This window comes from Neophocaena asiaeorientalis, unplaced genomic scaffold (assembly GCF_003031525.2).
Source record: "Neophocaena asiaeorientalis asiaeorientalis breed wild unplaced genomic scaffold, Neophocaena_asiaeorientalis_V1.1 scaffold136, whole genome shotgun sequence".
Classification (NCBI taxonomy): Eukaryota; Metazoa; Chordata; class Mammalia; order Artiodactyla; family Phocoenidae; genus Neophocaena; species Neophocaena asiaeorientalis.
The window spans coordinates 1,402,549-1,426,813 of record NW_020185333.1 but is presented as its reverse complement, the minus strand read 5'-3'; the positions used below and the strand labels follow the sequence as shown (position 1 = coordinate 1,426,813).

General features: G+C 41.9%; 2 protein-coding genes across 4 annotated transcripts in view; both read left to right on the top strand.

The window, feature by feature from the left end:
* GRAMD1C (GRAM domain containing 1C) overlaps positions 1 to 15,512 on the top strand; it is a 34,392-nt gene extending 18,880 nt beyond the window's left edge. Inside the window, exons 6-13 of the mRNA XM_024735427.1 lie at positions 868 to 986; positions 2,444 to 2,586; positions 3,354 to 3,457; positions 4,815 to 4,991; positions 6,123 to 6,180; positions 8,127 to 8,237; positions 8,446 to 8,551; positions 13,792 to 15,512. Coding sequence (XP_024591195.1) covers positions 868 to 986; positions 2,444 to 2,586; positions 3,354 to 3,457; positions 4,815 to 4,991; positions 6,123 to 6,180; positions 8,127 to 8,237; positions 8,446 to 8,551; positions 13,792 to 13,872 — 899 coding nt within the window. The 3' untranslated portion in view covers positions 13,873 to 15,512. The remainder of the gene's footprint in view (positions 1 to 867; positions 987 to 2,443; positions 2,587 to 3,353; positions 3,458 to 4,814; positions 4,992 to 6,122; positions 6,181 to 8,126; positions 8,238 to 8,445; positions 8,552 to 13,791) is intronic.
* A 431-nt stretch (positions 15,513 to 15,943) lies between these two features.
* Positions 15,944 to 23,658, top strand: ZDHHC23 (zDHHC palmitoyltransferase 23). Of its 3 annotated transcripts, XM_024735388.1 has the most exons (6): positions 15,944 to 16,165; positions 16,376 to 16,448; positions 16,772 to 16,941; positions 18,989 to 19,699; positions 21,279 to 21,446; positions 23,311 to 23,658. In XM_024735388.1, exons 3-6 carry the CDS (start codon positions 16,781 to 16,783, stop codon positions 23,576 to 23,578), a joined length of 1,308 nt encoding a protein of 435 aa, XP_024591156.1. In that variant the 5' UTR covers positions 15,944 to 16,165; positions 16,376 to 16,448; positions 16,772 to 16,780; the 3' UTR covers positions 23,579 to 23,658. The 3 variants fall into 3 exon arrangements, with proteins under 3 accessions (XP_024591156.1, XP_024591155.1, XP_024591154.1); XM_024735387.1 differs by lacking the exon at positions 16,376 to 16,448; XM_024735386.1 differs by lacking the exon at positions 16,376 to 16,448 and having other exon boundaries at positions 16,747 to 16,941.
* Positions 23,659 to 24,265: the final 607 nt, after the last annotated feature.

Genomic DNA, 24,265 nt, shown 5'->3' with positions numbered 1-24,265 from the left:
TGATGGGTAGTGGGTTAGATAAATGCTCCTATGTTTTAGGACATTGATGAATAGCAGCCAGATATACTAATTGCCTAAATCCACTGTGCCAACAACATTAGCCGGCTTAGTCAGATCTTTGAATAGAGTTCATGATGCTGTTACCTATATTTTCCTAGTGTTTCGCTTGTTAAAGGACCTTCATTAATGTATGGTGCTATGTTCTAAAGATATGTTTCCGTTCAGAGTGTATTTTTACTCACTGTGTTGTTGCTAAGTAAATAAAAGAGAATTTTGACCAAGATCTTGCCATAAATGCAGAGAGATTATTCTATAGCTTTCTTCATATAGAAAAGTTTACATAGTTTATTTATATTCCATTGCTCCCTCCTTGATTAAAGATCTCAGCAGATAAACCATTAACACTGCACGATTTCTCATCGACGTGATTTCCCCACAAGTTGGAATCAGATCATATTGCTGCATAATTCAAGGTCTTGTCCTCAGTGATGGGAACGTTGAAGTGTTCTATCTCTGTTTAATAAGGGCCAGCACCGTTACTTCTCTTTGTAGGTACTGGGGACTTTAAAAAGAAGCCTACTGATGAAATGACTTTTAATTTTATCTTCTAGAGAAAAGAAAAAAGTTTTTTAATAGACTACAATTTAGAAGTAAATGAATGAGGTGGGGCGTATGTCACATACAAGAAGAGTGCCTAACATGTGATTTTACTCTTGTTTAATGTTAAACTAATAACACAGTTATAAGGAAGTTAGGATTGGTCAAAAATAAAAATTGAAATAATTCAAAAACTCCCTCTTTGATTCCATTCCAAGCCATACCCCTCAAATTTCTAGAACTAACTCTTTTTATATTTGCTGTGATTAGATATAGTATCTACCCCTTGGAATGTAGAGCCTGGAGGTGACCAACTGAGAACCATGACCTACACTATAGTCCTTAATAATCCACTAACTGGAAAGTGCACCACGGTCACTGAAAAGCAGGTATGTCTATGCTGCCAGTATTCCAAAAGAATCGTGCATGTGGGAAGAGGGAAGATGTCTGTCATAGGTCCTAGTCACCAATTTACAGGACAGTTTCAATAAATAAACGGCAAGGAAAAAAATAGAGGAGAAACTGTGTACAGGTTAAGAGAGATTTAAGAGTTATATCAACCAAATTAACTCAATCCTAATTCAGACAAACCAACTGTAAAAGGGTATTTCTGAGATTTAAGGAATTGTTCATTTTTATGTGCAATAATGGTATTGTAGCTATATTTTAAAGAAGAGAATATTTATCTTTTAAAGGGATACACTGAGGAATTTATAAAGAGATATACTGACGTATTTTTGGATGAAATTATGCTGGTATCTAGGGTGTTTTTTAAAAGTAATCTAGTCAGGCAGAGGATGGGAGTAGAGGGAGGGAATATGGGGAGAGGTACAGATGAAACAGGACTGGGCAGGAGTTAATATTGTTGAAGCTGGTTGATGAGCTTATGAGGGTTTATTGTATAATGTTCATTTCTACTCTTGTATATGTTTGAACTCTTCCATAATAAATGGTTTTTAAAAGAACACTACTGGAATCTGATTTACTGGATCACGTCAAGGGTTAGAGCCAAATAATAGATGGCTGCTGTGACATATGAGGAAGAGATTGTAAGATATTTAACGCTCTGTCTACTGTGTGACCAGCATGTCACTGTCATACAGTGGGGTTTATGTTTGGCCATTTGTTGTTGACATATAGTATAACTGTTCTGCAAAGTTAGAAAATATTTATTAACATCTGAATTAGTTGTGCTGTCATAGTTTTTGTCCGTCAGTGTTCAAAAGGACTTAAATATTTTTCTTCCAACGATTTTCAAACATTTAAGAGAAGTTTTGTATTTTGAATGGGAGAGTCTTTGATAACCTTAGAGGATGGGCAGAATCGGTAAGGTGAAAATGAGAAAGATTTGGCCAGCAACCACTTCTGATCCTGTTTAGGGAAAGCAGTGTTTTGTGTGGTTGTCTCCTTCCTTCATGTTTTTGGTGAAGGGTGGTTTTGTTAAACTTTGATGAATTTTAGAGTGGGGTCCTGGCTTTGTTCAATTGAATTTTGAATTGTTTCCCTACCAGGAACATTTGCAATTCTTTATAAATTACTAACACACACGAGAGATTTTTCTCTAGAAGATAAAATTAAAAGTTCCTTTCTCCTCCTCATGCCTCAAAGAAAGGAAAAAAACAGTTATACAGTGAAGTGACAGAGAGGTAGTAAATACTATTTCTGTAGGTCCCGTCTCAATTCATAGATCTCACAGCCAACATGGTGGCCCTTCTGGCTCTGTATATAGGCTTCTCATGTTTTTTGTAATTGGTGAGAAGGAATTCGAGTATATAGGCACTATATTGGCGAGGAATTTGATGTATTAAACATGTACATGCAAAAAAACGTAATCTTATTTTGGCAGAGACTGTATAAAGAAAGTCGGGAAGCACAATTTTACTTGGTAGATTCAGAAGTGCTGACACACGATGTCCCCTACCATGATTACTTCTATACTCTGAACAGATACTATATCATCCGATCTTCAAAGCAGAAATGCCGGTTGAGGTGAGCTGCTGTAAATGAGTGTTTTAGTCAGGACAGGCTACATTGTGTGCTGGTAACGTATCAATCCCGAAATCTTAGTAGTAGCCGTACACAACAAAGCTTTATTTCTTGCTTTACGTGTCCACCGGCAATCCGCAGAGGGGCGGGGATCCTTACTCAAGGACCCAGGCTGATGAAGGCTTTGACCTCCCGGGGCTGCACAATCCAGAATATGTGTCATTTCATTTGCCACTGGAAGAGAGAGCTGTAGAGCTGTGCTCGCAGTCCAGTGGCCGGAAATGCTCACAGGACCCCGTTTAATGGCAAGGGGACTGGGAGACTTGAGGAGCACGTGGTGGGCGGTAAACAGCTCTGTTGCGATGGGAGACCAGAAATGTTGGCGTGTTGAAGATGGTGCTGGGCCATCACACAACTGGCCTAGTCTCAGCTAATGTAGTGACTTGCAGCTAATGTATGACCACTAGAGATTTTTTATACGAGGCATTTAGGAAATGTAAAATTTATTTTGAGCCTTTATTGCTATTTAAGTAAAGAAAATTCAGGGTTAGAGAAAGGAAAGAAATAAAATGCCAAGTTGATGAAATTTTAGCGGCGCCCAGTAATTTTTTAAAGAATTCATTATCAGTGAACAATTTTTTTTTAAATAGTCTTAATGACTTTGAATTCTTTTGGCTTTCCGCTGAATTCATTCCTACATCTAATTGTAATGTTAATAATATAATTAAAATTTGTAAATTAAATATTCTTCTTTCTTCCTTATCTATTAGAGTTTCAACAGATTTGAAATACAAAAAACAACCATGGGCCATTGTCAAATCTTTAATTGAGAAGAATTCCTGGAGTTCCTTGGCGGACTATTTCAAACAGCTTGGTTTGTAAATTTCTTGATTTATCTATTTTTGTAAAAATGGCATTTATTAACAGAATGGATGGATTCTTCATTTGGATTCATAGCAGGAACTGGTAGGTGATGTTGGAATGACTCCTACTGAAGTGGTTCTAACTACTCCACTTGGAATTTCAAAACTTCTAATTTTCATTGGTCTACCAGACACTTATATAATGTCTATGATATGCCAGACGTTGTTCTGTGTGCTTTATAAATATCAACCTGTTTTTTACAACCCTGTGAGATATAAGTACTATTATTTTTTTTTTCCATTGAAACACACAGAGAGAGAGGTTAAGTGACTTGTCCAAGATCACACAGTTAGGAGCTGTCACACTCCCTCCCTCTGTAAGGAGCCAAGGAAGCTGACTGCAGTGAGGGACTGGGTAATCCGGTCACAAGTATGCACTTGTACCCACGAAGGTCTGGGGCCTCCTCAGGCCCACATCTCCCTTACCAATGCAGCTCTCCTAGGTTTATGCAGGCCCACCTAGCAATGGTACCACGTACATGTGTGGATTTGGTGGAGGTGGGTACGAGATTGGGGAGGTGATGTAGTTGTTCTGTTTGGATATTCTTTAAAATATACATGAGGAAAAAACATATATATATATATACATATGTGAGCATAATTAATTTTAGTTAAAGGAAAGGTGGTGGCCAATCAACTCAGGGTGATTTAAGGCTTCATCATCCAGCTTGTTGATTATTTATTTTCCTTGTTTCCTTGTCTTTGGTTATTTGATTATTAAGCTCCAGATCACTAGAAAAATGAAACTCAGAAATGAGTTTGGCCACTAGATAATGAACTTCTAATGAAAAATCTGGTGAAGGGAAAGGTTAAAACAAATGTGGAAAATGAGGTTTTTATCGATAGGTTGTTGGCAGATTTTCTTTACTAGTGCTTCCTTTTTTGCAAACCCTCATTGTAAATTAGAACTATTATATGCTTCTCCTTCCTTTGAGATTGACAATGAAGTACTATAATCTATCTTGGAAATCTTTCTAATGATCCAATGTAAGTGGGTTGTTTCCATAACTGAAATCTCTACATTAATATTTAATATAGCACATGGCAAATTTGCTCTGATGATCCTGTCATTAATTAATACAGTTCATTCTTCCTAGAATAATGCAGCCTCATTATGGGATCATCGTACACTCCAAAACTTTTCATTAAGAGTAAAGTTTGAATCTAGGCCATAAGAATCTGAGTAATAGTTAAAGAAAGTTACCAAGGTCTAAAAAAAAGCAAACTGAGAACAAAACAGTGACCAACCCCCCAGTATCTTATAGTTGAGAAGGTTTCTCCACTATCTAAAGATTTTTTTCTTCTTAGAATCAGATTTGTTAATGGAAGAATCTATGGTAAATCAGCCCATTGAAGACCCTGGAAAACTTAGTGGCCTACGAAGAAGAAGGCGAACAGTCAACAGAACAGCAGAAACAGCTCCTAAACTTTCTTCTCAGCGTTCTTCTGGAGACCTGGGCTTAGATGCCAAAGGGGATATTACAGGTAGCTGTTACCTGGTAAACAGAGATGAAAGTTTTTTTTCCTTATAAGTTTAATTTATATGAAGCCAAATATGCCTCTTGTTTATAAGACACGTTAGTTAGGAGGTCTCACTTTCTCCTCTCCTTTTCCAATAATGTTTGTCGAACTCTGGTTTCCTTAAAGAAAACCAATATATAAGTATAAAGGAGCAGTTACAAAATGGCAGGCATGTGGCCAGTAGAAGTATTTTACTGGGCCCACATGGTATTTTAAACCTTGGACATTTTTATATAGAGTCTCAGATCTGGCAGCCCTGGACCCACATCCCTTCGTAGCAGCAGGTGGCTGGAGCTTAGTAGTAGCTGCCCCATTTGACCGAGCGTGCACTCTCCCCAGGTCACCAGTCCCCACGACTCTTACCCTATTGCTGGATGCTTCACTCATTAACTTCCTGCCTAGCATTTGTACGCATTTGATTTCTACCCTTGAATCTACTACCATGTTTGTATGCTTTTATTCCTTATGTACTATCAGGGCCAGCCCAGCAAAATTGCAGAGATAGAAGGTGACTTTGATTATCTCTACTCTCAATTTTGAAGACATCTTGCCCCTACTAACTGTTTTTCCCTCCCTCTCTCAGTGCTATAAAGCTGTCATACCTTCTCATCCTTCTACATTATCAAATCCTTTTCTAAGGTTTACATCTTAGTGTGAATATGTTTTTCTACCATTTCAACTTAATAGCTCTTTAATTTTGGCACTTGACAACAAAATTTGGGAAACAGAGAACAGATGAGGATGATTTAAAAAGTTTTTTTTTAAGGAGGGAAGCATTATACGTAAAACTATTTCAAATATTATTCGCAGAGATGGAACTTAGCTACAGATCATACATGATATATTGAATTGCTTGTTTAATTTTAGAACAAATTAATCTGTAATATAGGCCAAATTTGCAGAACTGATACAGGGTTTCTTTTTGTAGATTTGTTTACTAATACTCAGGATATCAAAAGTCAGAAGAGGGGTGCAGGGAATTCACTGTAAATCACTTTGTCTTTACAAATAATTTAAAAAACTTCTTTTCCAGTACTTTTCAAATGAAATTAAACAATCCTGATTCTAAATCGGCCTTTTTTTTGTAATTTGCAGGAAAGAAAAAGGAAATTGAAAGCTATAACACCATCCTTATTGTGGTGATGAGTATTTTGTAAGTATTTGTGTTGAACGCTTAGTTTGCTTGTGTCCTCACTTATCTTTTAATGGTTTCCAAAAGAATTTGAATGTATTTGTATATTATTATATAGAAATTACCACAATTTGACCAATTTTGGCCTACAAAAACAGTAATTTTATATGCTTCAGTCTGATAGTTTTTGAATGATTTTCAGAAGAACTGTTAAATTCGAGGGAATACCAAATACACGTTCAGTAAATGTTTTTGTTTTTTAAAGTAATCTGATTTGATTCTACCATCATAGATTTTTAGGGAAGTACCATAAATTTAAAGGGAATTTTTTTTTTTTTTTTTGCGGTACGCGGGCCTCTCACCGTTGTGGCCTCTCCCGTTGCGGAGCACAGGCTCCGGACGCGCAGGCTCAGTGGCCATGGCTTACGGGCCCAGCCGCTCCGCGGCATGTGGGATCTTCCCGGATCGGGGCACGAACCCGTGTCCCCTGCATCGGCAGGCGGACTCTCAACCACTGCGCCACCAGGGAAGCCCAAGGGGATATTTTTATATGCAGGCTGATGAAATCCCAACAATGCTATTTTATTTACTCTACTTGGTTAGACCAGTGGTCCTTACCTTTTACTGTGCATAAGAATCACTTGCTGAAATACAGATTTCCCAGCCCCAGTCCTACAGATCGAGTCAGTGGGTCTTGAGTAGGGATCAGGAATCAGTAGTATTCTAAAACACACATGCAGGTTATTCTGATGCAAATGTTCTGAGGATTGTAGGGTGAGAAATACTGGGGCAATTAGTCTGAATCTCAGTGTTCTACTGGAATCTACTCAGCCAGTCTTATTTAGACTACTGTTTTCTCCATGGCTGTACTTGGATCTTGAGGTAGTCCATCACATTTAATTGAATTAGTTCTGACTGGATGATACACTCTGGGTTTTGGAATGAAGTTCTTATATCAGCTGTTTTTTCTAATTATAGATTTCAGAACATACAAAATGTTTGTTGTGCCTTTTGAGTTTTATAAAAGGTTTTCATATTCTGCTTCCATTGGTTTGCTGTGATGATTTTGAATAGTAAATATTATCTGTGATCTTTTGTATTACTTTGTAGAAGATTTACAGTCAGATGTTGAAATGTTGATCTATACCCCATTTCAGTGACACAATAATTTCATAGATTTGATTTTCTTGCTACTACCTTAGTTTTCTTTCAAGAAAAATCTTCTGGATGGGTAAAAGTGAATATGATGTATTTTTAAGGGCAAGTCAATATTTTAACAGAAAAAACCAGAGAGATATGATGCCACCTATGTATTTGCATGTATGTGTAATGAGATACATTCATTCGCTTGAAATACTATTGTGAGAGCCAACAGAGTAAGTTTATTTAGCAGGTAATGTTTTATATGTGATCCAATTAATGTATGTTTGGGATTTGAAATTTTGTCTAAGTTGAACTAGAAGAAATTTTTGCTGAACGGTGATTTTGTGAATGTGAATTTGTTTTGGCTTCTGCTGAGAATAAGAGGTACATCACGATCTAAGATCAAATCCATATTGATCTTCATTTCCTTTCTGAAGTGCAGTATTATGTATCTGTAATTGCTTAAGACAAAATCACCCAAAAGTAGATCTTGAAAGCTAACGTGGTAGATTTCTAAGCCAGTGGTCGCACATCCACACTGGCTGGGATTCCTAGCAGAGAAGAGACGTCAGGGACAATCCCAACCTGCTTGTTTGGGGACTTTATTGTCACTAGTTATCTTCTAACTGTTCCCTCAACATCCACTGAATACTTACAAATAAGTATTTCATACAATAAAATAGGGGTAATTGATTTAAATAATAATAATTGGAAACTAGTCTGGATAATATACATTTTTGAAGGTTTTGTGTGTCTGTTCTGCACTAGCAACGCTTTAGGTCTGAGTAATAGTGGATTAACCAGGTCTGATTTGCTCTGCCTAGTTTGCTGTTGCTGGTTTTATTGAATGTGACGCTGTTTCTGAAGCTGTCAAAGATAGAGTACGCTGCTCAGTCCTTTTACCGTCTTCACCTCCAGGAAGAGAAATCTGTTAAGTAAGTCTTCTTCCCTCGCAACCTATTATGTCAATAATTCCTTTGCTGCAGGGAACTTAATTCCAATTTTAGAGACTTTGGTCTGCCAACTATTCTCTAGTCATAAACTTTTTTGTTTTATTTGCAAATTTATAGGGCACTGATGATTTCTAGAGATGAAAGCCTAGAAGCTATTCCCTTGATCTTTAAGATGGTATTTTTCTTTCAGTTTAGCCTCTGATATGGTGTCAAGAGCAGAAAATATTCAAAAGAGCAAAGATCAGGCCCATCGCTTAAAAGGAGTGCTCCAGGACTCCATCGTGATGCTGGAACAGGTCAGCACCTCTGTGTACCACGTTACTTAGTAGTCATCCCAGTGAATCAGCTGCTCCTCTGGTTGTGAGAGAGTATTTACTGTTCCATTATTTGAAGAAATTCCCCTCCTAGAGGCATCTACCCTTGCCAGTTTCTGGATTATACATTTTATAGTCACTGGCACTTTTTGTTTTTAACAAAATGGTAACGTACTGTACTTACCGTTGCATACCCTCTTTTTTCAATTAGTAATACATTTTGAAGATGTTTCCCTATCAGCTTGTATACATATACCTCATTCTTTTTATTGGTCCTTCTATATAAAATTTCATGCTCAATATCAGCTTTTTATAGAAGTGGTAGATTGCTCATTATTTTGTTTTTATCTATTAACCATGTATCATGGAGATACTTTCATATCCTCTTCTTTTAACAGCTGCATTAGAATTCAACTGTACATACGTGGCATAATTATTTTACCAGTTCTCCACTGAAGAATGAACATTTAGGTTGTTTTGGTGTCTTGCTATAAGCGTTATCTCTTGAACTTAGTGTCGTCAAGGTGTGCTGCTCGGTTCTATGAACCAAAACTTAGGATTCCCTTTGAAAAATGAGGACTAATACTTCCATTATAATATAATACATGTGTACTTTTCAAAATTGAAAAATAGAGAACAGAAGAGAACCTACTAGCATTCAGACATAATACTTTCAACATTTTGTTTTATTTGCTTCCATCCTTTTCTTCTATGCATTGGTTTGTTTTTTAGAAGATTCAGTTATTGAGCATTTCTTAGAACACCATGTGGGGCACTAAAGGTGCTTCCGCTAGGCACTCTTCAGATGCAGAGTGCCTGCAGTTAGTAACTTTCTCCTCCCCCTCAGCAAGGAGTAGATCATACTCTCACTTTTCTTCTCATCCTCTCCACTCATTTCCTGCTGACTCTGAACTCATGACCATGCCTCAAGGAGAAAAGAGACCCTCCCTCTCCTTCTATAACCAGATCTACAGACCTTCTCCCGTCGCTGCACCCGTACTGTTCAGCACTCCATTAGAAGCATCGCTTTGCCTGTGGGACGCAAGTCCCAGCACGAGTTGGCAGGAGACTCCATCTACCCCTCTAGCTTCCCCATCTTCAGACTCCCTCATTCAGCTGGATCTTTCCGTCAGCACCTCCCCTGCTCTCTTATCTCCTACATTAGAAAACCCGAGCCATCCACATCCTTCTCTATCTGCTCATCTATCGCTCTCCTCCCTTTCACCGTCAGGCACTCTCAGAGTTGCCTACTCTGGCTGTCACTATTTTATCGTTTATAACTCCTTCACTTTTTTGAGGTTTTATTTTCACCAAAGTCACTCGTTCACATGAAGAGTTAACTTGTTCTACAGGGTTGTTTCAGAAAAATAGCAATCCTGGTATCCTCTTCTCCATTTCTTTCCCAAAGACTACAATCTAACTCTCCTGGTTTATTCTTCTGGTGTTTACCTCCATATTTATAAACCACAAGCGTGTGTTGATACTTCTTGATTTTTCAGTTTTAGACGTTATCTTTTGACTTCCCGTTATGGAGACTGGGATTTTGTTTTCTTTCACCTCCTCATGCTCCCATTTCTAATCCCCCATCCTCCAAAGGAAGTTGTAATTTTGGTTGGATCAGTATTCAGTGTTGGCTTTGTTTTGACTAAGTTTACTGTTCTGAGCTGAGCCATAGAATGAACTGCGGCTACTTTTTCTTACCCCTGAAATCGTCTTCTTATTACAGTTGATTATTTTATTGTATTGTTTATAAGTGTTTCATGCCCTGATGCTCTGTCTCCTCTCATCATCTTCGGTCACCTCAGGTTTTCAATCCATGGCGCCTCTGACGGGCTCCAGGCAGGGCCAGTGGCCCTCTCTGCAGGTGCACAGCTATCATCTTGGGGCTCCTGTTGCCCACCTCCTGTTTCCCATATCCCACGTTTTCTGCTTTCTTGGTTTCCTCCCTCCTTTTAATGGAGCATATCCTCTAGTAGCTTCCTGAGAAAGAGGGTATGGAGGTAAATATTTTAAGACTTCACCTGTCTGAAATGTTTTATTCTGTCCTTCCCCTTTGATTAATTATTTGGCTGGGGATAGAATTCTAGCTTGGAAATAAGGTTCCTTCAGAACACTGAAGGCATTGCTCCATTGCCTTTTGACTTCCAGTGTTACTACTGAGAATTCTGAGGCTGTCAGATTCCTGATCCTTTCGTCTGGAAACTCGTGCCCTTTCGTCCTGGGATATACTGAGCTGTGTGGCTGATGATTTTCTCTCCTCTACCTTCTCTCCCCTGACTTCCTATAGCACCTGTAATCAGGTGTCTGCCTTCTGTTGGACAGGTTGTCTAACCTTACCTTTTCTTTCCAGCTTCCATCTTTTTGCCTTTTTGCTCTACTTCCTCAGAGATTTCCTCAACTTAATCTTCAAATTCTTTTACTGAGTTTTTCAGTTTTTGCTAACAAGTTTTTAATTTCAAAGAGCTGCCATTTCTCTGAATTTTCTTTTTTAATGGCATTGTGAACTTTTTAAGTGGCCATAATATCTTTCTCTCTGACCATATTACTGATAATTAAAAACGATCTTTTTTTCTTCTTCTTGCATACCCACATTCCAGCAAGGTCCTTTCCCCCTCTTTTGATTTCTATCCTTAGGGTTAGAGGATTTCTTTAGATGTCTGTAGTCCTTTGCTGTCTGCTTGTATGGATCCAAAGTTCTTATCGTGCGGGTTGGGCTGGTCTACTCTGAACTTCTTGGTAGATCTGGCTGGGCCGTTGGCTAAGAAATCCTGATGTCAGTATCTTTAGGTCTTTTCTCTTGGATTGGTCAGTTTCCACAGAGAATACTCTTCCAGTCTCCTCCCTGAAGGACTAAGGGCTGGCTGCCAGCATTTTAGGTGAGTGAGAGTAGAGAGATTGAGGAGGGCAGGGCAAAGGGATGATCTCAACGTGCGGTATACACATTTTTGTATAATCCCCATTTTTGGTATGGTACTGCTGTCTTTAACGATGTATTGGTGTCCTCCTGGCCAGACTGCCAGAGACCCTCTTTTTTATCCTCTCCAGAAAATAGGACTTTAGACTTCTGCCCAGGTAGTAGGAGAGGCCACATGTCCAAAAGTTCATCCAATCCTTATTTCAGTCCCTTGATCTTTATTCCCATTTCCAGAGATGCCTGTCAGTTCCTGAGGCTTTAGAGGATTCTTCAGGGTACATTTGGTTGGTTCTCAGCTTTCCCTACTGTTAGCTTAGGATTCAGCGTTTTCAGGGCTGCTAAGTAATCCATCCGCTATCCAGTTTACAAAGTTGTGTTGCTATTGTCACCTTTTCTGTTTTCCTCCGTCCTTGTGGGCTTATGTCTTTAAAAAAAATCCCTTTACCGTGCTTTTGGTGGTGTTTCAGGAGGGAGCAAAATTGGATGCCTGTATTTAATCCGCTCACTCACTCTTCAGCTCACACTGTCTTGATTTCTTCCCGCATATCTTCCACTGATACTGCTCAAGCTAAGCTCCCCAGTGACCTCTGGCTTTTAAAGTTAATATACCTTTTTTTTTTTTTAACTTTTCATCTTACAGTGCCAGCATTTGACAAAGCTGACCATTCCGTTCTTGAAATGTATCTAATCTTCCCTGCTTTGGAACCATGGAAAAAAACACAGCTTTATTGTGATATAATTCACATAACATAAAATTCACCTTTTAAAGAATTTTTAGTGTATTCACAGGGTTGTCCCACCATCACCACTATCTAATTCCAGAGCATTTTATCGTCCCCCAAAGAAGCCCTGTACCCATGAGCAGTCATTCCCATCCCTCACTCTCTCAGCTCCTGGAAATCACTAATCTACTTTCTATTTCTTTGGGTTTGCCTATTCTGGACATTTCATATAAATGGAATCATATAATATACAGTCTTTCATGCCTGGCTTCCACCTAGCATAATGTAAAACTGCTTTTTGCTGGTTAAAACCATCTCCACTTCCTGAGCTTGTCCCCTCCCAGTGCTGCAGGCTTTTGCGTTAGATTCTCTTCCCTTCTCCTTTACTGCCCTCTAGGTGATCTTAGCTGCTCCCCTAACTTGGAATACCACATGCGCCAATGGCTCCCAAAGCATGTCTCTCACCCTGACCTCTTCCCTGAGTCCAGACTCACACAGCCACTTGCTGACTTGGCGTCTTTACCTCGAGGCTAACAGGCATCCCAAACTGATCATATCCAAAAAAGAATTAAGTTTTCATCTTGAGCCAAACCTAGTTCTCCTCCAGTTGACCTAATTTCAAAAAATGATACTACTATCCTCCAGTTGTTCAAGTGAAAAACTTCATACAGTGTGTAAGTATATATTTATCTGTGTAATTATTCGTTTTAGTTCTGAGTCCCTCACTAGTCTGTAAGCTCCATGAAGGCAGGGACAGTGCCTATTTGGTTTACCATTGTATACCCAGTACTTAGCACAGTGCCCAGCATTTAACAGGTAAGCAAAAAATATTTGTTGAATGAATGAATGAATACAAAAAAGAAATAATTTTTTGTTTTGTTTTGTTTGTTTGTTTTTTTATACTGCAGGTTCTTATTAGTCATCAATTTTATACACATCAGTGTATACATGTCAATCCCAATCGCCCAATTCAGCACACCACCATCCCCACCCCACCGCAGTTTTCCCCCCTTGGTGTCCATATGTAAGACATAATTCTTGCTCTCAAGTTGTCTACAATTTTATTAGAGATGTCAGATGTCCATGTGTATTGTTAAAGACTGTACAGAAAAACTACAAAATTAAGCATCAAAGTAAGTAGTAAAGCTTTAGGAGTTTAGAGGCAGGATGATTAGGGAAAACTGCATGGAAACATTCGGACGGGTAAGTTTTAGATAGGTGGAGATGAACATGAGCTTAATAGCAAGCAGAGGCCTTGAGTGGAACTTGAGTTGTTGAGGGGATGGTGAGGAGACCACTGTAGCTTCAGAAACCATTTCAGTAAACAAGCCCTTCACTTTGGATCATTTGATGAATAGACTTATTGGGAGGTAAAGCATACAGTAATACGTTGTAGGAAGAAGTGCAACACTACAGCAAATGAAAAGAACGCTAGCAGTCACACTGACAGATAACCGAAGGAATCAGGTGTTTTATAGTCTTTTATTTGGGCATCAGTATAGACAGAATTTTATTAAATGCAAACTTTTGGCATACAAATAATCAGAAAATTTTAAACAATCTGATTTTGAAAATTTTCTTTGCAGTTGAAGAGCTCACTCATTATGCTTCAGAGAACCTTTGATCTACTAAATAAGAACAAGACAGGCATGGCTGTCCAAAGCTAGTGATCTTAAGGACCAAAATTATAGAGATATGTGGAACCAAAAGAAAACGTCTTGAAGAAAACTAGAGGGTGAAGGATTTGAATTGTCATAGGAACATTTCCATATTTTCTCATTATTTGTACTTCTAATATGACCATTCTTTTGAATAACATTTATTGGAGAATTAGTCTCTGACAGCCTTAGGAATCCATCCTTTCATTTCTTATACATAATTCTAAGCTGTGAATTTCTCCAGTGAAGCATGAAATATATTGTGGATTTGAATTTCTATGATACAAAAAGAAAATGAGACATTCTGAACTGAGTGGTATGGCCTCATTTTCACAGTGAAGTTTGAAGTTTGACACTTTATCTGTTAGTACAGAATCAGTATGTGTCCAATAGGCTGCTTTCACAGTTGAGATACATTCAAGAGGATAAAGAAGACAATATAAGAAGAAATCTCTAAATCATTACTAACTTTGAAGGATCAGTTTTCAGGCATCTATTATAACATTTATAGATTCTTGTACTATAAATATTATCAATACAATGTCTTCATTTATTTAGCGTGTAAATTCAGTAGTCAAACCTTTTGAATCTGCATGTTGATGATTATTATCTGAAAGGTTCTTCAGCCATGTGGTATCTTTATGAAAGAAATAGGTGTTTCTTCAGGTGGCTCTCAAGAGGTGAGATTATCTTGCTCTTCATACATTATATGGCAGAAGAGTCAATTTTGGAAAAGGAAACATGTAGGATACCATCTCTCAAAACGAAGAACCATGCTCTGAGTTTTAAAAACTAGAAGATTATGTTAAAATCTGGGCATTTTAGTGACAGATCAAATGAATACTTGAACTAAGCTTGGCTTCAGCTTAGCAGACTTTCATGGTGGAAATGAGCCATCTGGTTGAAAATATTATAATTTGTGGACTACTTTTCAGTAGCCACGTATGGCTTCATTTACTCATTCACATGTGTGGCTTTAGTCAGTCAGTTGTAAGCCAGACACAAACTTTAGCTCTTTAAGAAAGACTTTGGGGGGCATTTTCTCCCAATATAAGTGCACTGACAAGTTGTAAATCAGACATGAGCTTTGGCTCTTCATTAAAAGTTTTTAGGCGTATGTGTCTCAATACAAGTGATGTCTGTGGAACAAGAGAAGGACAGTGCAGAATAATTTGTATATATTCTTACTGCTTGAATAACAATTGCCTTTAGTTAGATGTCTCTTTTTTGCCCAGTCACCCAAGCCACATGGGATTGCTAAAGTCATTTTCGAGATGCCCATAGAGAATGAAATTATTGACTGGATTAGAGGAAGAACGGGTTTCTCTGGGCGAATCTCAACTAACCTACCTTGGGATACCAGTGTACCTACCTGGAGGATTTTTGATAAGGATTTATGATGTGTCTGACTGAGCAAAAGTGACTGGATTGTAAACTTGAAACCTTGTTCTCTGTTAATTTCACAAAAATGGTCACTGACAAGCTGAGTATTTTTGTGATATTTCTTTAAAACCTGTACTTCATAAAATACCTCAAAGAAAGTTACCAAAGTTAAGTTGCTTTGTAAATTACAACTAAATATGTATGCATTCAATTAATTGTATTTGAGCCTATGTAAATTGAATATCAATAAAACCCCAAGTCTCTGAGTTGTTTTCCTTCTTTTTCGGTCAAACCCTCCCCAAACTAGAAAGCCTGTTTCTGTGAAAACGTATACATGGGCCTACACCCTTAAAAAATTTTTTTTGTTTAAAAGTGAAACCCAAAGAGGACTCTCATCTTAGGGCAGTTTCGTTTCAAATATGCAGCTTTCTGGAGCAAGAGTACTAGATAGGCCTGCTGGTCTCATGTAGAGACTGCTGGCCAGAAATCATGAAAATGAACAAGTTGGATAATTAACAGATCAGGGACAGTGACCTGGGCCTTTAAGAGAAGGTTAGCGAATTTGAGGGCGGTACGTCGGTAACATTTTGCCGTGGAGATCTCCCCCAACGCCTGTTGCTGGCGTCTGAACGAAGACATGCCGATCCGTGGGGTGGCGGGGGACACGGCGGGGGTTGGCTGGGGGCACCGCGGGAGGCGGGCGCACCGCCCCAGCGGCGGCCCGCTGTGGTCACAGGTGGGCGGCGGCGGAGAGGGCGCGGCGGAGAACGGAGCCGGGGTCCCTGAGACTCCAGCCATCGCGTCGGGAGCCCCGTGGAGCAGAGATCGGCAGACGCGTCCGCGCCTCGGGAGGAGCCGACCCTTCTCCTCTCCGCCTCGGCCTCTTTGACTGCAGCCGCACCTTGGCCCGGGAGCGCAGGTAACTTCCCTCCCAAGGTCATTCTTCGGGCTGGGCGGTGTTCTCGGCCCACCCACGTCCTCACGATTGGCCGGGGCGGGAGAGGCGCGGCCACCTCGCGGCGGAGAAGTGGGTCTGGACGGCGACCCTGAGCGCTGCCCGGGCGCCGGGTGGCCTCTCCGGAGCCGGGTAGTCGGCCCCAGCGGATACATGCTTTGTCTCCTCCCGCAGCTCCGAGGGTGTTTCCACCCTCACCCTGGCTTCGGGCGGGGACAGCCCGGCCCTCCCCAGCCCGCACCCGCAGGTGAGTGCAGCCACCCATGCCCCGGCTGTCCCGGGCCGCGTAGTAGGCTGCCGTCATGGGAACGGCCAGCGCCCAGGCGGCGCCTGTCCTGGATGGGGACCTGGCGGTGAAGGCGCTTGGAGCCCTTAGAGCCCTAGAGCTTTGTGTCTGGCCACGCCGAGCCAGTAAAGCCTGATGAAAAGGGGACCACCTCCCCCTCTTCTCATTTTTGATTTCTCAGGCGTTGGTGGTTAATCAAGGATAGGTTTGGATGTGCTTACAAGATGTGAGTTGTGTTCTTTCCACTTTACTTCCTGAGGGCTTCTTATGCCTCGTGGTGACAGGTGGAAATCATGACCAAGAAGGGCAGTATGAAGCCAGGGAAGAAAAACAAAGCGGAAGAACCTGAACTGGAGCCCCTGTGCTGCTGCGAGTACCTAGATCGAAATGGGGAAAAGAACCACGTGGCAGCTTGTTTGTGTGATTGCCAAGATCTGGATGAAGGGTGTGATCGGTAAGAGCTGTGTGTTTCTTGATGCTGATCCCTCCGGCCCTTTTGAGAACTACCATGTATACTTTCAGCTTAGCCATCCAGAACACTAGAATTTGCTCTTCATTCTATTTCCACTTATCTCCAACTGAAAGTTGTCTTTTATGTCAAGTGTGAGGACTTTATAAAGATGAATTATTACTCAGTAGTGCACAACTGTCTGTTCAGCTCAGTTTACTAGGACATTATTATTTCTCATTTAAAGGGAGGAGGTGACAGAGAGAACAGGCAGGTAAAAGGATAGTAGGCCAGTTAAACGCATTAAAAAAAATAAAATGCAGGCCAGGAGAATCTGTAAGTTTAAAATGAACACGTTAGTACTGGAAAGTTCCTGCAATTCTTAGTGGTCTCAGCATTCAGAGACTGACATCTTGGGACTGGATTGCACTTGGCCACACAGGGCCTTGAGGGTTGAAAAATCATTTTTCTGCTCTTGGAATTGGTTTCACCCCTTGTTTCTGGGGAGGAAATCCAGCCAGAAGGCATGTGCCTCCCCTGGACTGGCTGTTTTCAGCATGAGCAGCAACACAGTCCTGATTGATGCTATTGTATTTGGCTTTTATTTTCACCATTATCCCAAGTGATGGAAATTAACTATCCAAAGAGATGATTTCTAATATCACTGAAAAAATTTTGTGCCAAACAGTAATAACCTGGTTTTTATCTATTTTCTAAATAATTATATATTTAAAAATTATCACATGGAAAGCATAATGTGGGGAGAACACAGATGGTGGAAACTTGCTTTTCCCATCAATAATTCCTTCTGGTTAAAAAAAGTCATTGCAGTGGCACATTGGTGATTTGGTATGCTGCTTGGTATGTTCATCTCGCCATGAGAAGCGTTCTTGGGGACTACTGTAGTCTAGTATCCCATAATCCCTTTGTAATTCTTCCTTGACAGTGTCAATCGTCTCTTACAGGTGTCTTTAAATGTAGGTTCTTTAGTCTTAGTCTAAAATCGATACTGAGAAAGTAGAACACTTTGGACTAATGAATGGAGAAATGATGCCTTTTCTGTAACCTCCATCACTCAAGACCACAACTCTTCCATTGGCCTTCTAACTCTTCCTCCCTCCCAGCCCTTGAGACCTGGGCTGGTCCCTGAGTTTTTTTCTCTCCAGACCCTTCTGGATGAGATGGGCTCCCAGCATTTCTACAGACCTGCTGCTCTGTATGCCTCCCATATAGTTCGTTCCCATTCACTTCCAAGTCTAGCCCTAATTTTTAAAATTCTAAATTTTTTTAAAATTCTAAATTTCTAAAACCAATGTTATCCTTCCTTAAACTGTTCCTTTCCATAATAGCCTAATATGCAAAAAAAGTCAACAATACTACCTGTCCAGCAAGCTCAGTCATTTGACTTGTACTAGTTTGACCTCCACGCTTCCTTATGCAGCCCCCTGCCCTGCTGAACTGGTTTGCTCCCCCGGCCCAGGACAGGTTTTGCGCTGCACGTGCATCTCTCCACTGGAACGCCTTCTTGCCTTCCTCTCCACCCACAGGAACACTAGCCAGCTGTCAAGGTCGAGCACAAATCCCTTCTTTCCCACAAAGACCCCTGTGATGACTCCACCCAGAAGTGTGTCCTCTCCTCTGAGCACACCTTACCGTGTTTCACTGTAATAGTTCATTGGGTGATTTTGCTACTTTGTCACTTACCTAATATTTCTTGAATTCCCATGTTGTCTTCACAACTAGATGGTGAAAATTTTTGAGATTTTTATGTCTCTACGCCCACCCCAGTCTGAACAGGACTTATGTGGAATACGTGTGTATTCCTGTGTATTTGTTTCGTGGAGAAATAGTTCTGTTAAATATCTAAACATTTTGTCATTCGTATTAAAAAATTATACATGAATCTGAAGAGCTCGTGTTTAATAGTAAGGAAGTAGAATGCTTGGTCTTTGGCATCTTTTATCATTTATCCTGCTGTCTGGCCTACAGTGTTGAGTGGTTTTTCATTCAACAAACACGTCAGAGGTGTCTTCTCTGTGCTCTCTCTGAACAGATGGATCACGTGTAAGTCCGTGCAGCCCGAGACCTACGAAAGGATCATGGATACGATCTCTGACCGCCTCCGGATTCCTTGGCTTAGGGGAGCCAGGAAAGTTAACATTAGCCTCCTTCCCCCACTCTTCCTGCTGCCTGTCTTCCTCCGAGTGGCTTCGTGGCATTTCCTCCTGGGGGTGGTGGTTTTGACCTCCCTCCCTGTGCTGGCTCTGTGGTACTACTACCTCACTCACAGAAGGAAAGAACAGACTCTGTTTTTCCTGAGCCTCGGACTGTTCTCTCTGGGCTACATGTACTACGTGTTCCTGCAGGAGGTCGTCCCCAGGGGGCGTGTAGGGCCCACTCAGCTGGCTCTGCTTACCTGCGGGTTACTTCTCATACTCTTAGCCTTGTGCCGAGCCAAGAAGGATCCAGGCTACCTCAGAAACCCAGCAAACGATGACAGATCTCTAAGCGGCAGCCAAACCGAATACCTGAACAGAACAGGGCCGGAGAAGCCCAAAGGGTTCCCCGGCGCAGACCCAGCGGGCGGTCTCAACAACCGCGGGCCCAAGGATGAGCCTAAGGGCTGCCCCAGGACGTCAGCCGGAAGCCCCGCCACGGGGAAGGAGGACTGGTGCGCCAAGTGCCGGCTGGTGCGGCCGGCCCGGGCCTGGCACTGCCGGATCTGCGGCGCCTGTGTGAGGAGGATGGATCATCACTGCGTCTGGTATGTTGGAAAAATCTGGAGGCTTGCGGAGGGTGCATTCACGTGAGACTCTCTAGCCGGGTTTGCTCTTCCTTTGTGCCATCCTCACATTTCTCTCCTTCCCAGCTTTACACCTTGGAGATATTTGTGGGCTGTTATGATGTTCCCACTTAGTCATCAGTTTTTTGAGCTTCACAAATTTAGTTCTTTTCAGTCATTTCCTGAATGTTTTTTTTCTTCCCCGCTTTCTCTTTAGAGCTGCCCCTCATCTTCTCCTTTCTAAGAGAGAAGTATCTACAGTTGAATGACTTTTTAAAAAAGAATGTATCAGACATAGTATAGGCACATACCCCTGTGCTCACAGAGCTCAAGAAAGTGTTCCTGTACTTTTAGGTGACTCTTATCCTCTGACCATGTATCCGTCATCATTTTGATGCTACCAGTGATTTCTAGTTGACATTATTGACTTAAGGCCCTGCCAGATAACTCCCTATTTGGTTAGTGGTGCAGAAATGGGCTTTTTGGGTACCTCTTTGCTGGCCAATGACAAACGAGGACACCTGAGGACACCCGTAACATGTGCGGTGCAACTTTTAAAGAAAATGTTGCAGCTTTACTGAATAAATCTTAAACTAAAGGAGTGTGATTAATTCAGATATGAATGCTGTAAGTAGCATGTTTGCAACTTGCTGTTGAGGCAGTCATGGTCAGTGAACTATGCCTTTTATCTAGGCTTCTGATCATGTCACACTCTCCCCCTCAGAAGGGGACATGGGACAGGGTGAGGGTGCAGACAGCCCTGGAGGACACAGGAGCAGACCTTAAGTTCAAGGCTCATGAACAGGGACAGCTCTTTTCTGGGGCTTTGTCTTTAGGAGTAAGCAGGTATTTTCATTTTTAGGTTTTCCTCTTCTCTGTCTTCATCATTTATTATCGTGCATACCTGGGTGTGTGCGTGCGTGTGTGCAGGGTGGTGGCCCGTTTACAAGCGCTGGTTTGCAGAGGTCCTGACAGCCTCGCCTGTGAGATCTCTGCCTGCTGGAGCATCCCGGCGTGCCTGTCATCCTGCCCTGCAAACGGCCATGACATGGAACTCTGTACCTGACAAGTAGTCTGCATACTATTGAGTTCTCTACCCCACACTGTGCTTCTAACCTCTTGGGATCTTTTATTAATATGTGTATGTAATACATGTTTTCCCACATCGTATAATACTTCTGATTTCGCATTTTTAAGTTTTTATAACTGATACCATCCTATCCTTGTGGTGGTGATTACAGCGTTAGCTCTCTTAACATTGGGTAACAGACTTGGGCAACAGACTTCACTTATTAATACCTAGAAAGATTTGTTAGCCAGGTTCTTGACTTAGTCTTGTCCTTAAGCTAATGATATGATTTCACCTTGCAAAGCGCGGAGAATATAAGACTACATCTCTCAGCAGACAAGTTTTTAATTCCCTAAAACTGAAAAACAAGAGAACTTATTTTCTAATAACTGAAACTCACACTATCTCTGTTCTAAAAGCTTTCTTGTTTATTGAGCTATTAGAGAACTTTTAAAAACATGTTTGCTTTCTCCCCCTCTGTGCTGTCTGGAGGATAAATAGCTGTGTCGGAGAATCAAATCATCAAGCATTTATGCTTGCCCTTCTGGTCTTCCTCCTCACCTCGGTGTACGGGATAACGCTGACCTTGGACACCATTTGTACGGATAGAAGTGTCTTCACAGCTCTCTTCTATTGCCCTGGAGTTTATGCAAATTACAGGTGAGACATGGATACCCCATACGGGGCCCCACGGAAGCGGGAGTGGATTTGCAGTGAATGTACGGGGCTGTGATTCACTTCTAGGTTAGGGGGTCTCACCCAAAACACAGGACAGGTTCTGGGGATGCTGGGTATCCCTAAAATTGCCAGCACACAGTTGTGCAGTGGATACGTGCATTTTTCTGGGTGATGTCACAAGGAACGTTGACCTTAAAAAGTGAGGAACCAGTGCTCTACAAGTAGGACTAGGCTTACTCAGGGACTTCACAGTCAAACGACCACTAGCATTGCCCAAGGTAGCCACAGTGAAACTGAAATGATAACTAAAGTAGCAGTCTCTGGGTATGGATGTGGTCTCTTTTGTTGCTCGTTATTGTGGAAATTCTCACTTTATTGCTGTTTTCTGGTGCTTTGTAGCCCAGTCTTAATTTACTGCTTCTGACCCTTTCGTGAAATGCTTACAATCTCTGTAACCTTTCTTTTCTATTTAACCTCCATTGATTTTTTCCTGTTCTACTTTTTTTTTTTTTTTTTTTTTGTTTAAATCACCACTCATGATTACTGTGGTATCTAGGTCAGAATTTCCTTCAGTGTTTTTAGGTTGGGGCCCATTTATACAGTGTGATGATCTCCGTGCTGTAGCAGAAGCGGGAACTGTTTAGTTTTGGCCCAATCCCCTGCCCACCCTGTCCCCGAAAGCTCTGCTTGAGGACATTTATCACAACCCACTAAGAATAGTAGTCACTGAAGGATTTCACAACCTATGAAGACTCTCAACACAGAGAAGACAGGAACTTAACCTGCGGAGGAGGGCCCATCTGTTCTAATGCCCACGAATGTCTAGCTCTGCAGTGGCGAGGGGGAGATCTGTCCACAGACTGGTACAGACAAGGGCCCGCACAGGGGTGCTATGTGGACAAAGCAGGGAGTGTCTTGAAAACAAAGAGCGAGAAGGAAGCAGGGGCCCTCGGGGGTCGTTGTGTCTGTATGTCGGTAAGCATGAGTTTTCTAGGCTTTCTGTGGGCCCCGCAAATGAAATGAGGAGCACGGTCCTGCTGCTGTGTTCTCAGTGCTGTGGACCCACGATTCATGCCTCCTCACTGGGCCTCAGTTTTCCTCATCTCTGTGGCGATTTAATCATCCCTGAGGTCCCTTTCAGCTTAACAGATGAAGATTCTGAATGAATTTCCCGCTAACTCACGTGCAGATGTTTGAAAATAATCACTTGGCAGACGTTAATCGGCAGCCTCTCCTCACAGCCTTACTAATGAGCTGGAAGCAGCTTTCTTGTCCTCTGTGACCCTGTTTGGTTTTGGAAAGCGGGATTTGAAATGTGACGGTGCTCCTGGCGCTCCTTCAGGGCTGCTGGTGCTGGGAGCTGTCCTCTTACCTGTGCTCGTCGGCCTTGTACGGAAAAGAACGGGGATGAGCAACCTTAGCACTGCTGCTCGGTCCCACCCACAGCTCCCTTGAGGACGTTTACAGCAATCTCACGGCGCCTCCGTTTTCTTCTGCGTTAAGAAAAATTTAGGAATTATTCATGCAACAAACAGATCTTGACTGCGGTTGTGTCAGACACTGTTGGCTGTGTGGGGGACACGAAACACACAAAACAGTCCCTGCTGTGCTAGTATCACATCCTAGAAAAGGAGGCACCAGTAATTATAAGAACATGTTAAGAGTCATAAGTGAAGCAGGTTATTTATTGGCACTCCGAGGAGAGAAAAGTGTCTTCCAAGTGGGGTAATCAGGGAAGGGGCCAGCGTCCTTAGGAGTAAGTACTGCGTGTGTAAAATGTTACCATGGGGAGAGCTCTCTGCATGTGCAGCGTTGGCCGCCCTGACCTGCCTTTTCCTGCTCCCAGCTCAGCTCTGTGCTTCACCTGCGTGTGGTACTCTGTGATCGTCATGGGGGGCATGGCCTACATCTTCCTGATCCAGCTGATAAACATCAGCTACAACGTGACGGAGAGGGAAGTGCAGCAGGCCCTTCGACAGAAGACGGGGCGCCGGCTGCTCTGCGGGCTCATCGTGGACACAGGCCAGTACAATCGGGGCTTCCTGCGGAACTGGCACCAGTTCTCCACCCTGGGCACGCACCCCTTCCACCACCCTGCTGAGGACATAGTATGAAGTGCCTTCTGTACGGCTCCGGGGGCGGGAGGGCGTCTCCTCCCTCTGCTCCCTGGCATCCTACACTTTGGTACGCCTTTTCTTAAAGGCGTTATAGGGCCATGCTCAGGTCTAGGCACTGGACTGGGAAGAAATGAATTTCTCTGACTTCACACTTTAAGGGGTTTTTATATCAAAGCAGTAAAAGTAGAGCCATTCCTTTCCAGTCACCTTATTAACTAACTCAGTCACCAGAAGTTGAAAAGGATGTGGATCGCTAATGCAGAAATTGATAGAAGCAATTCACCCATTAGTATGGGAGAAAGAGCTTTGGATTAGGGTAGTTTCTAGTCCCTCTTTCAACTCCTAATAGCCATGCGACCCTCAGTCAGGTCACTTCCCTGAGTCTCAGGTTCGTTTGTCAAGTGGGGTACTGATGCTGCCCTGGCTACCTCACAGAGCGGTTGTGCGGGGGGACACGGGAGGGTCACGAGAGGGGTGCGGTATGTGGAAAGCACTGAGAAACAACGAAAAACTAAAGCACCAGAGAGGTGTGAATTATTATTAGGAGACTCCTAAGACTGGAAAAGATATTTCAGGTCAGAATGTTGAAGCCAGTCCATTTTTAGCATTTCAGAGTGAAAAAACGATCCCCAAATACCACATTGTGCGGTTATGGGGATTTCTCTTTCTGAAGTATTAGACGTT